The sequence below is a fragment of the Microcaecilia unicolor genome, chromosome 12 (assembly GCF_901765095.1).
Source record: "Microcaecilia unicolor chromosome 12, aMicUni1.1, whole genome shotgun sequence".
Classification (NCBI taxonomy): domain Eukaryota; kingdom Metazoa; phylum Chordata; class Amphibia; order Gymnophiona; family Siphonopidae; genus Microcaecilia; species Microcaecilia unicolor.
This window is the reverse complement of record NC_044042.1, coordinates 96,668,592-96,681,323: the sequence shown is the minus strand read 5'-3', so window position 1 is coordinate 96,681,323 and position 12,732 is coordinate 96,668,592. Positions and strand designations below refer to the sequence as shown.

The following is a 12,732-nucleotide window of genomic DNA, read 5'->3' as shown; positions in this document are numbered from 1 at the left end:
CTGCATTAGACGCTAAATAATGTTTGCTTTAGACAGGCTACAACCTGTGTAAAGCAAATGTTGCAAGCACAGTAAGCTTTGAGCCTACTAGGCAAGAAGAAATTTAAATAAGTCACAATTTGTGCCTTAAGATGGTCATCTCAGCCAACTAATGAACAGCCATCTTGATATAGCAACACCTCTAACAGAGCAAAGAAGAGCACAGGGCTGTGCGAGTAAAGTTTCTCCTACTGAAACTGGTTTTGTACCAGCTATGAACATTAATAAAGGCTTTCAACAGAACCTGGCCAGTCTTAAATCTTTTGGTATTTATTTATTTTTATTTTTTTATTATGACATTTCTACCCCGTATTTTTCCAAGAAAGCTCAGGTTCAATGCGGCTTACAAAAAAAAAAAAAAACAACCTAGGAGCAAAAAGTTGCTAAATTGGGAAAAAAAAAAAAAAAGACAAGAAGGATAAATGCTCACTGTGCCCCTTCTGAGAGCAAACTGAATTGAATCCAGGTCAGTCACCGGGCACCAAACTTCAGCAATCAGACACTTCTGGGTAACATCAATGTTGCAGAGGTTAAGAGTGTGGTATATGGCTTTCATTTTTCGTACTTTGATGAACCACACACGAATATTTTTTGCAGCAGCCTGCAGAACCCTTTGGCGGTGGTCCTCTGTTTGATCAAGCACCTTTAAGAGAAGAACAGGAGAGAGAGAACACAGACATTGTAAAATAGGAGGCTGGTTTAATCCTAAATGATAGTACAGATGATCAGCAAAAGAAAAGCGAGTAATTTATTTCTTTACAGCTCACAGAGTTACAAACAATTATGAACTTGCCAAAGCTCTGGCGATTGTGACCTTTCTGTGCTGGGCCAACTCCACAAGATCATGGCTAGAGACTTGAAAGTAACAGATGAGATCACGCAATGTGATGCAAACTCATTTACACTTCATATTTCCCACAGAGGTTTTAAAAAATGAACTCATTGTGACCCTTTTTTCAATAAAGCAACAGTTTTGCTTTTAGAATGTGAAATTGTTTTAATTTGGGAACAAAACAAAGCCCAACCTGCAACAATAACCTGTCACATAGCCCCTGCTATCATAATCTGCATTTCTGCACAGATTTCCAGACATAGTAACTCTTCTGTCATCAGCTACAACAGTGGTAAGCTCCATACAGCTACTCTTGTGTAAAGGTCCTGATAGGACATTTCTGGTAGAATGGCTGCATGAAAAACCCTTCAGTGACAATAAAAAATCAAATTATTCCAACATAATTTGTTACAAGTCTACATTAAAGGGAGTAATTTTATAAGCATTTATACTTGTTAACAAATGTTTTGCGGGCGGCAGCAACATCGAACCGTGGGTGAACCTCTGGTAACGCTGTGTTTAAACCCATTCCTCCTGGAGTATTTTCTTACTAAAACTTTTACCTCCAAGTTTGCTGCGATGCCACATACCAAGAGGAAGGGTCTCGTGAAAACCGGAGCCCAGCTGGTTTTAACTTCTACTCCAACACAGCCTACCATTGAGGGATTCCTCTCGAGAACCCCTGTAACGACGCCGGGAAGCCCCGCTGAGCTCGTAGCCCGAGGAAGAGCCGAGCTCTTGGTGCAGGACGTCTCGTTGTCCCCCCCGGCGCGCCCACCACCACCGCAACCGGCTGTGCTCAATGATGGAGGTATAGCCCCAAACCGCGAAGACGGGAGAAGAGAGCTACACCTGGGTCCCCACCTCGATGCCGCAACCCAGGCCTCTAAAACAACGACGGCTGAGAGTAAGGCACAGAGACTAGGAACAGCTCAGATCTCCTCGCCTGCGGTGACGCTTGAAGCAATATGGGAAACTCTGCAGACGGTGATGATATCAACGAGCAAAATTGAACCATTAGTGAGTAATGTAAAGGAACTAACTAATGCATTTTCCTCTATGAAAGAAGAGGTTTCTGAAAAGATTAAGATTTTGTCAAATGAAAATTCTAAATTGAAGGAAACCTCAGTTAAATTAATACAAGATAATATGCTGATTCATAACAAGTTGGAATACTTTGAAAACTATAATAGGAGGCTAAATTTACGTTTTTTGAATTTTCCACGGACTTCAATATCTACACCACTGGAAACCTTTAAAAGGTATTTGGTGGAAAACAAACTTTTCCCTGGAAAATGTGCCTCCAGTGAATAAAATTTATTATCTTCCTATAAAGAAAGCTGGGCAAAGGCTGGATCAACCGGAACTAAATGTTTCAGAATTGTTGGAAACCTCATTGTCCGATGTAACTGAGCGACAAACTTTGTTGGTCTCATTTGTATTTTCCCAAGATTTAGGAAGATGGCCTTGAAGAATATACAAAATCTATTCTATGGAGGGAAAATCTGGGTATTCCCAGATGTTACTAAATTAACCCAAACTAGGAGGAAAGACTTCTTAACACTTCGAGCAGAAACTTTGTCTTTAGGAGCCTCGTTCCACTTGAACTATCCATGCAAATGCAACGTAAAATACTTGGGGGTGAAATATGTTTTCTTTTTGCCTGAACATTTAAAACAATTTATTTCTCAGAAAAAATTATTATAGTGCTTGTTGAATTTAAACCGTTATGCTCTGCCTCAAGATTTGGATATTGGGAATTTTGATTATGATTTTGGGGGGTTATAATAATCTGCTATTCCTTTATTGCATCTAGTGATTTGTTTTTGTTAAAATACTTCTTCCTACGTTAAGGTAAAATTATGTATAATCATACCTGATAATTTTCTTTCCATTAATCATAGCTGATCAATCCATAGACTGGTGGGTTGTGTCCATCTACCAGCAGGTGGAGATAGAGAGCAAACTTTTGCCTCCCTATATGTGGTCATGTGCTGCCGGAAACTCCTCAGTATGTCGATATCAAAGCTCCATCCGCAGGACTCAGCACTTAGAGAATTACACCCACGAAGGGACACTCTGCCCAGCTCACCACCGCCGAAACGGGGGAGGGGAATTAACCCAGCTCATCCCCACACAAGTGGGGGAGGGGAATCCGTCCAGCTCATCCCCGCGGAGCGGGGGAGGGACACCACACCCGCCGATGCGGGGGGATCTGGCTTATCCTGCAACCGCAACCGCGGGAGGAGCTGACTGACCCGAACACCGCCGAAGCGGGAGGGGTACAAAACTGCCCTACAGCCGCACGAAGCGGGAGGGAGTGCCGGCAGAATTATAAGTCTCAATCCAGCCCCGTAAAACGGAGGGGAGAGGAATGCAGCAGCTCACTGTAACACAAACTCGTCTTAACTCTTGAAGAATCCAAGTGAAAAAACTTGAACACGAAGTCTTTCTGAAGTAACTGAAGAGTAAACTTGAACCTGAAATGCAACCAGAATAAAACAATACAGATATCTGGGAGGGGCTATGGATTGATCAGCTATGATTAATGGAAAGAAAATTATCAGGTATGATTATACATAATTTTACCTTCCATATCATCAAGCTGATCAATCCATAGACTGGTGGGATGTACCGAAGCAGTACTCACCCAGGGCGGGACATAGAAATCCCTGACCGCAACACTGAAGCTCCAAACCGGGCCTCCGCCCGAGCAGCCACAGTCAAGCGGTAATGCTTGGAGAATGTATGGGCCGAAGCCCAAGTTGCCGCCTTGCATATCTCTTCCAAGGAGACGGAACCGGCCTCTGCCATCGAGGCCGCCTGAGCTCTTGTGGAGTGAGCCTTCAGCTGGATAGGCGGCACCTTCCCTGCGGCCACATAAGCCGCTGCAATGGCTTCCTTGACCCATCTTGCCACTGTAGGCTTAGCAGCCTGCAGACCCCTACGAGGACCTGCAAACAGGACAAACAGATGATCCGATTTCCGGAAATCATTGGTCACTTCCAAGTATCTGATGATGACTCGTCTCACATCCAGATATTTAAGAGCAGAGTACTCCTCTGGGTAGTCCTCCCTACGAAAGGAAGGGAGACAGAGCTGCTGATTCACATGGAAGCGAGAAACAATCTTGGGCAGAAAGGAAGGCACTGTGCGAATAGTCACTCCTGCCTCAGTGAACTGCAGAAAAGGCTCTCGACATGAGAGCGCCTGGAGCTCGGAAACTCTTCTGGCTGAAGTGATAGCCACCAAAAAGACTGCTTTCAACGTCAGGTCTTTCAGAGATGCCCTCGACAAGGGTTCAAACGGCGGCTTCTGCAATGCTCTTAGCACCAGGTTGAGATTCCACGCAGGCACCACTGAGTGCAGAGGAGGGCGCAGGTGATTAACTCCCTTGAGAAAGCGCACCACATCTGGCTGGGAAGCCAGGGAAGCACCCTTCAGGCGGCCCCTGAAGCAAGCCAGAGCCGCTACCTGGACCTTAAGGGAACTGAGCGACAGGCCTTTGTCCAGACCTTCTTGCAGGAACGCCAACACTGAAGAAATTGGAGCAGTGAAGGGAGAAAGTGAGCCTGCATCACACCACGCTGCAAAGATACGCCAAACCCTGGCGTAAGCAGTAGAAGTAGAGCGTTTCCTCGCTCTCAGCATAGTGGCGATGACCTTGTCTGAGAAGCCCTTCTTCCTCAGACGCTGCCGCTCAATAGCCAGGCCGTAAGACCAAAGGGGGAGGGATCCTCCATCACCACGGGACCCTGATGTAACAGGCCCTGCTCCACTGGCAGCCGCAGAGGATCGTCGATTGAGAGCCTGATCAAGTCCGCATACCAGGGACGTCTGGGCCAATCCGGACCCACCAGGATTATCCTGCCGGGATGTCTTGCCACCCGGTCTAGGACCCTGCCCAACATGGGCCAGGGTGGGAACACATAGAGAAGCTCTTGTGTCGGCCATTGTTGGAGAAGAGCATCTACTCCCAGGGATCGAGGGTCCCGTCCTCTGCTGAAGAAGCGCGGCACTTGGCAATTGGCCGATGACGCCATCAGATCTAGGCTCGGCTGGCCCCAGCGCTTCGTGATGTCCAAGAACGCCTGAGCAGATAGCTGCCACTCTCCGGGCTCCAAGGTATGGCGACTGAGAAAGTCCGCCTTGACATTCATGACTCCGGCAATGTGGGCCGCTGACAGCTGTTCCAGGTTCGCTTCCGCCCACTGGCATAGACTCATAGCCTCCTTGGCTAGAGGGGCGCTCTTGGTACCTCCCTGGCGGTTGACATAGGCCACAGCCGTGGCATTGTCCGACAGTACCCGTACAGGCTTCAGCACCAGTACCGGGATGAACTCCAAAAGCGCCAACCGAATGGCTCTGAGTTCCAGGAGGTTGATAGACCACTTCGCCTCTGCAGGAGACCAGAGCCCCTGCGCTGTCCTTCCCAAGCAGTGGGCTCCCCAGCCCGACAATGAGGCGTCCGTCGTGACGACAATCCACTCTGGGGTCACCAGAGGCATTCCTGCAGACAACTTGTCTGCCTGCATCCACCAGCTCAGCGCCTTGCGCACTGCTGGATCCAAGGGAAGACGCACCGCATAATCCTCCGACATCGGAGTCCAGCGCTGCAGCAGAGAGTGTTGTAGTGGTCTCATATGAGCCCTGGCCCAGGGCACTACTTCCATCGTGGCCGTCATAGAGCCCAACAGCTGCACATAGTCCCAAGCCCGAAGAGGAGAGGCTACCAGGAACTGGTCCACCTGAGCCTGAAGTTTGACAATCCGATTGTCTGGCAGGAACACTCTGCCCACTTGGGTGTCGAATCGAACTCCCAGATACTCCAGGGACTGAGTCGGGCGCAGCTGGCTCTTCTCCCAGTTGATGATCCATCCCAGGGAGCTCAAAAGAGCAACTACCCGGTCCACAGCTTTGCCGCACTCTGCATAAGAGGGGGCTCGGATCAACCAGTCGTCCAGATAAGGATGGACTTGTACTCCTTCCTTTCGCAGGAAGGCCGCTATGACCACCATTACTTTGGAAAAGGTCCGCGGAGCAGTAGCCAACCCGAACGGGAGGGCTCTGAACTGGAAGTGTCGGCCCAGGACTGCAAAACGCAGAAAGCGTTGATGAGGAGGCCAGATGGGAATATGCAGGTACGCTTCCTTGATGTCCAAGGAAGCCAGGTACTCCCCTGCCTTCACTGCCGCTATAACAGAGCGGAGAGTCTCCATGCGAAAGTGCCGCACTTTCAAGGCCCGATTGACCCCTTTGAGGTCGAGGATAGGCCGGACAGAACCTCCTTTCTTTGGTACCACAAAGTAAATGGAGTAACGCCCCTTGCCAAGCTGACTTTCTGGCACCGGAACGACCGCACCCAGGCGGATCAGATTGTCCAAAGTCTGCTGCACTGCCACAGCTTTGACCGGAGACTTGCAGGGAGAGAGTACAAACCCGTCTCTTAAGGGTCGGCAGAACTCTAGCTTGTAGCCGTCTCTGATGACTTCCAGCACCCAAGCGTCTGAAGTTATTGTGGTCCACTCGCCCAGAAACGAGGACAGCCGTCCTCCAATCTGCACTGGGGCGTGGACCAAGACCCCGTCATTGGGTACGAGACCCTGGGGGAGGACCGGAGGGAGCACCTCCGGGACGGCGGTCTCTGCGAAAGGAACGCTGCTTGGGGGAGAAATGCCTCTTAAAGGAAGAGGGGGCAGAAGAACCCGACCTGCCCGGGCGGTACCGACGGGCTTCCTGAAACCGTCCTCTGGAGGTACCGGGACGAGCACTAGCCCGAGCCCTGACCTCTGGTAACTTCTTGCCCTTAGATGTGCCGAGATCGGTCACGATTTTGTCCAGCTCGACCCCAAAGAGCAGCTTGCCTTTAAAAGGCAACCTAGCCAGGCGGGATTTAGAGGCGTGGTCAGCAGACCAATGTTTCAGCCAAAGCCACCGCCGCGCAGAGACTGTCTGAGCCATGCCTTTAGCTGAGGCTCTCAAGACATCATACAGCAAGTCTGCCACATAGGCTAAGCCCGATTCCAGGGCTGGCCAATCATCCCTCAAGGAATGATCCGAGGGGGAAGCCCGCTGCACCATAGTCAGGCACGCCCTGGCCACATAGGAGCCGCAAACTGAGGCCTGCAAACTTAAAGCAGCCGCCTCAAAGGACGACCTTAAGGCCGCCTCCAATCTCCTGTCTTGGGCGTCCTTTAGGGCCGTGCCACCTTCCACCGGCAATGCCGTTTTCTTAGTCACCGCAGTGATTAAAGAATCCACGGTAGGCCACAGATAGGCCTCACGTTCACTCACAGCCAAAGGATAGAGGCGGGACATAGCCCTAGCCACTTTAAGGCTCGCTTCTGGGACATCCCATTGAGCCGAAATTAAGGTGTGCATGGCATCATGCACGTGGAAGGTTCTAGGCGGGCGCTTCGTCCCCAGCATAATGGCAGAGCCAACAGGGGCTGAGGGAGAGACTTCCTCCGGAGAGGAAATCTTCAAAGTGTCCATGGCCTGTAACAACAGGTTGGGCAAATCCTCTGGGCGAAAAAGCCGCGCTGCAGAGGGGTCATCCGCTCCATCCGAGCGGGGATCCGTCTCCTCCAAGGAATCCGCAAAGGACCGTTGGGAGACCTCAGACACGCTGCCCTCATCTACATCGGAGGAGACAAATTCCTCCAAGGCCTGGGAATCAACCCGAGGGCGTTTACCTCTGGGAACCTCAACCTCTTTACCAGACGAGGGAGCGGGGGCAGCGTTGTGCATGAGGAAGGCCTGATGCAGCAGCAAAACAAACTCGGGGGAGAAACCCCCCAGACTGTGCACTTCCGCAGCCTGGGCAACAGCCCTAGGCGCACTCTCAACCGGCGCTCGCAACAGCGGGGGAGAGGCCTGCTGCGCATCCAAAATGGCGTCCGGCGCGAAACTCCGCGAAGGAGCCGCGCGGGAAGAACGGCTCTTAACTTTAGCCGCTTCTGTGCCGTCGCCCAAATTAAGGGCGTTCATGGCATTAATGTCTCCAACCTCAAGGGCGGCCCAAGAAGAAGCCGTCCGAGCCGCGTGGCCGGCCAAAATGGCGGAGGCGAGGAGCGGGGGATGGGCGTTTATGGCGGGAAAAACCGCCACGCCGGAGGAAGGACCGGGACATTCATCGGTCACGAAACTGCCACCCAACAAGGGCGAATCAGGCTTTAAGACCCCCGCATCCCCTCTAGAAGCGCTCAAGCGACCCGGGGAGCGACCCTTTGCGCCCTCGCCCTCCGACGCCATGTGCCACGAGGAGAAGAATCGGGGAACCCCCGCCCGCTATAAAAGGTAAAATTACCTGCTGTCCGCTCCGAGTTGTAACGACCTGGTGTCCCAGTGAGTAGCTGCAATAGACGCTTAAATAAACGTCGAAATAAACGCCTTTAAAGACGTTTAAAATTTTTTTTTTTTTTTTTTTTTTTTTTTTTTTTTAACGGAGCCAGCGGGAGGGGGGAGAAAAGGAGGGACCTGGCACCACCAGGTTTGCACTTGCTCAAAAGAGCCCTCAACCCCAGGCACTCAACAAAACCTAAAAATTAGGCTTGGAGGCCTAGCCAGAGCTGCTGCTGCTGTGTGTGACCACCACCTGCTGAGATAGAGAACATACTGAGGAGTTTCCGGCAGCACATGACCACATATAGGGAGGCAAAAGTTTGCTCTCTATCTCCACCTGCTGGTAGATGGACACAACCCACCAGTCTATGGATTGATCAGCTTGATGATATGGAACGGCTCTTAGCCCCTAAATTTGGTGGTCTAAAACAAGTTTATAATAATTTCTTGGATTTGTTTAATTTGATGTTTTCCTAACTGTTTTTCCTACTCAAGTAGTAATGCTTGTAAAAAATTGTGAAAATTGAATTAAAAAAAAAATGTTTTGCATATATAACGAAAAATTATGTCTTACCTTATAATTTTCTTTCCTTTAGTCACAGCAGATGAATCCAGAGGGAGACTCGGGTTGTGACCATGTACCAGCAGGAGGAGATAGAAAGCGCTGCGCTGAACTGTCTTATAGGACAGAATGCTCCTTGGTTAGTCAGTATTTCTCATAACAAAGCAGAAGGAAACCAAATTATAACATTTCTCCTTCCTCACAGGGAAAAGTGATAAACCAAGAACTGCAAACACATAAACCAATTACAAGAGTCCATCTAAAATGTAAAAATACAGCAACACAACATATAACTCGATTACAACAGTCTATCTAAACTACAGCAACACAGTCCAACAGAGAACTAACAGATAGGAACTTCCGGAAAAAACAGGGTGGGCCTCTGGATTCATTTGCTGTGACTAAAGGCAAGGAAATTATCAGGTAAGACATAATTTTTCATTCCTTAGCGTCAACTGCAGATGAATCCAGAGACTCATAGGAGGTAGCAAAACAATTCTTAAGTAGGGTGGGAACCTGAAGCTTCTGCAGATAGCATCAATACTCCACAAGATGCATCCAACCGAGCGAAGACATCCAAACAGTAGTGTCTGAAGAAGGTATGCATGGAAGACTATGTCGCTGTCCTACATATTTCCTCCAGGGAGAACAGGTGGGCTTCTGCCCAAGAAGTTGCAACAACTAAGATAGAATGTGCCCAGAATCCAGCCAGAAGTGGTTTAGCCACAAGTAAATACACGGATGCGATAGCCTCTCAAGTAATCGTGGCTTTGGAAACTGCATTACCTTTTTGAGGTCCCGAGCAAAGCACAAACAAATAATCTGACAAACGGAACTCATTGGTCACTTCCAAGCAGTGCAGGAGTACAAGACAAACATCAAGCAAGTGGGAAGGAACAATGGTTGATCGAAATGAAAGATAGAAAACCACCTTAGGAAGAAAAGACAAGCCTGTGCACACCATCACCCCTTCAGGAGAAATCCAGAGGATCTCGACAGGACAAAGCCTGGAGTTCCAAAATCCTGCTTGGGCTGACACCTGGATCTCTGACTAAAACTAGGCTATACCGGATGATAGCACCTGGTATCTTTATGTTGAAACAATTTTTTATTGATGACATCACAAAATCCAATAATACATTCTTACACAATTTCTAGCAAACACCAGCAAATCCAACGTGATAACATCAAACTTTTACCAGTAAAAGTCCATTAATACTTCCTCATCATCAAATTTTCTCCCTGTTCCCTTCTCCCCTCCCCCCTCCCAGATCCCCCCCCCCCCCCCCCCACACACACACACAAAAATTGTGATCTTATCCCGACCATATTGCGAATATCAACATGGTTGTAGAATTCTGAGATGTAGGCCTGACCTTTGCCCTTCAGGTCTCAACCTACCCTTATATGATATGTACCCTCTCCCCTGTTCCCTACCACCCTAACCCTATCCTATGATGCCTGGTCCTCCTTACCCAGCCACCCTCAATGGCCCAGTGAGAATCTATTCAGAATTTGACTTTGAGCTACAGGTGCGATTTTGTTCAAATAGGCCTCCCAAATCGCAAGAAACCTCTGCTGCCTCTTCGGTGACAAGTGGGCTCCCTATGATTCCCATATCATGTGTTGGTGCAGCTTATTTCTCCAGTACCAGATAGAGGGGGGGGGGGGGGATGATCCAGAATCCAATGATTGAGAATGCATTTCTTTTCCAAAATACAGGCCTTGCAAGAAACAACTTTTCTCCCAGATTCCCAGGACCCCACCAGCCCAAAGTGCAGAAAATCGCTTTTTCAAATGTGAGGGAAACCCGGTGCTCAAGCACTAAGTAAAGAAACCCTGCCATTGCTGACCAAAATGATCTTATGTATCTACACTGCCACATACCGTGAAACAAAGAGGCATCTGTCAACCCACATTTCAAACATTGTCCCGTATCCACTACCCCAGCATGACAGGCCTGCTTAGGAGAGAAATATGCTCTATGTACTGTACGAAAATGGCGTTCTTGTAATTCAGCACTGTGTACTACTCGCGAGCCCCTTTAAGAGTTGCCAACAGAGACTGTGCATTAATTGGCGGACCCACTTCCCGTCCCCACCGATCTACAACCACTTGCAGACTCCTCGTTGGAAAGCATTTTCCAAGTTCTTTACAAAACCAAGATACCGAAACTTGGCCCAGGGCATCCCCTTCTAGAAGCCCCCACAGCTGTTGCCCGAAAACTACTAACAGGCTGCCCGCCAGCAAGGGGCTCAAATAATGAGGCAGCTGGAGATGAGCGAGAACCACCGCAGGGTCCTGTGCCTCATGAGTAAAGAGTTCTTGAAAAGACAAAATGGTCCCATCCACCCTAACTACATCTTCCACCAATAACACCCCCGTCTCTCCCAATCTTCGCAAAATTCGGTTCTCACTGCCTGGTGAAAAGTCTGCATTCCCCCACCCCCCCAAAAGGAAAAAATACACTGCAGGTAGACTCCTGTACCCACAAGGAAAGCAATGAGCACCAGAGAGACCACAGAGGCCGCAACAATACACTCCCATAGATCTCCAAGGGTAGTCTCCCTCGGGGAGCATGAAGTAAGTAATTCAAATGCCAGGGGTGGAAATATGCTCGCTCTAATTCCATATCAGTATATACGTTAGTACCCAAGAGCCAATCTTGTAGGTGCCTCCGTAGGCAAGCCTGATTATACCTACCCAGGTCCTGGATCCCCAACCCTCCTTGATTCTGAGCACCCACTAAAAGTCTCCATTGCATTTTGGGCTTCCCCTCCCCCCCCCCCCCCCCCCCAACAGCAGAACTTCATCAACATTTTCCGTAAGGACTCCAAATCCCAACACAAGACTCGAATAGGGAGCGACTGCAACACAGACATCTTGGAAAAATTATCATGCGATAGAGCTGTATTCATCCCATAAGAGTTAGTGGAAGCGTTGACCAAAGTGCCAGCCGCTGCCTTGTATCCCCAAGCAGTTTGGTAATATTAAGATCATATAAAAGCTTTGGATTCATAAAAGCTTTGGATTCATTGGCAACTGTATACCCAAGTAACAAAACGAGTCCTGGGCCCATCGTAATGAGAAGGTATTACTCCAGGACTGCCTGACCTTCTCTGAACTGCCCAATGCCTCTGACTTGGTTAAGTTAAGTTTGAAGTCACAGTACTCCTCCAGGCTTTCCATTAGGTGAGGTAAAGAGAATTTCGGGTCTGAGATAAGCAAAAGGAGATCATCAGCGAAGCTGCTGATTTGAAGATCTGCTCTCCAATCCGCACTCCCCGAATCCCTACATTGCCTTGAATCTCCCCTAAGTAACGGGTCCAAGGATAATACAAATAAAAGCGGAGACAAGGAGCAGCCCTGCCTGGTTCCCCTTGTAATTGGAAACCAGTCTGAAAAAAACTCCATATCCGAGTACTCGCGCCCTGGGATCTGTATACAATGTTTGAATGGCCTGTATGAAGAAACCGCTGATACCATATGCTTTCAACACTTCAAAGAGATATCCCCACTCCACCCGACCAAAGGCCTTTTCGGCATCAAAGCTAATCAGAAGAGCGGGTATATCCTCAGAACGTACCCTTTCCAGGGCTGCCAAAATACGCCTCATATTCTTCACCACCACTCTCCCACAAGTGAACCCTACCTGGGGCTCCAAAACCAGCGACGGTAGCCCCCTCGCCAATCTATTGGCCAAAATCTTGGCCAAGTACTTAGCTTCCGTATTTAACAAGGATATAAGACAGTAAGAGTCTGCATGATCAAGCAGCTTACCAGGCTTAGGGAGGGCAATAATTCGGGCCTTATTAAGGTGACTAGACAACTGTCCTTGCTGTATTGATTCGTTGAACACATCCGCCAGAAGCATTCCTATTTCAGGATGTAAAAGTTTATAAAACTCATTACACCATCCATCAGGCCCTGGTGCCTTGCCTAAAGGATTCTGACG

At 48.9% G+C, this 12,732-nt stretch overlaps 1 protein-coding gene across 1 annotated transcript in view; it reads right to left on the bottom strand.

Moving 5' to 3' along the window:
* The window catches only part of ATP6V0A1 (ATPase H+ transporting V0 subunit a1), a 251,391-nt gene that overhangs the window by 135,371 nt on the left and 103,288 nt on the right, over positions 1-12,732 (bottom strand). Inside the window, 1 exon segment of the mRNA XM_030220840.1 lies at positions 470-682. Within this exon segment, the coding sequence (XP_030076700.1) occupies positions 470-682 (213 nt within the window).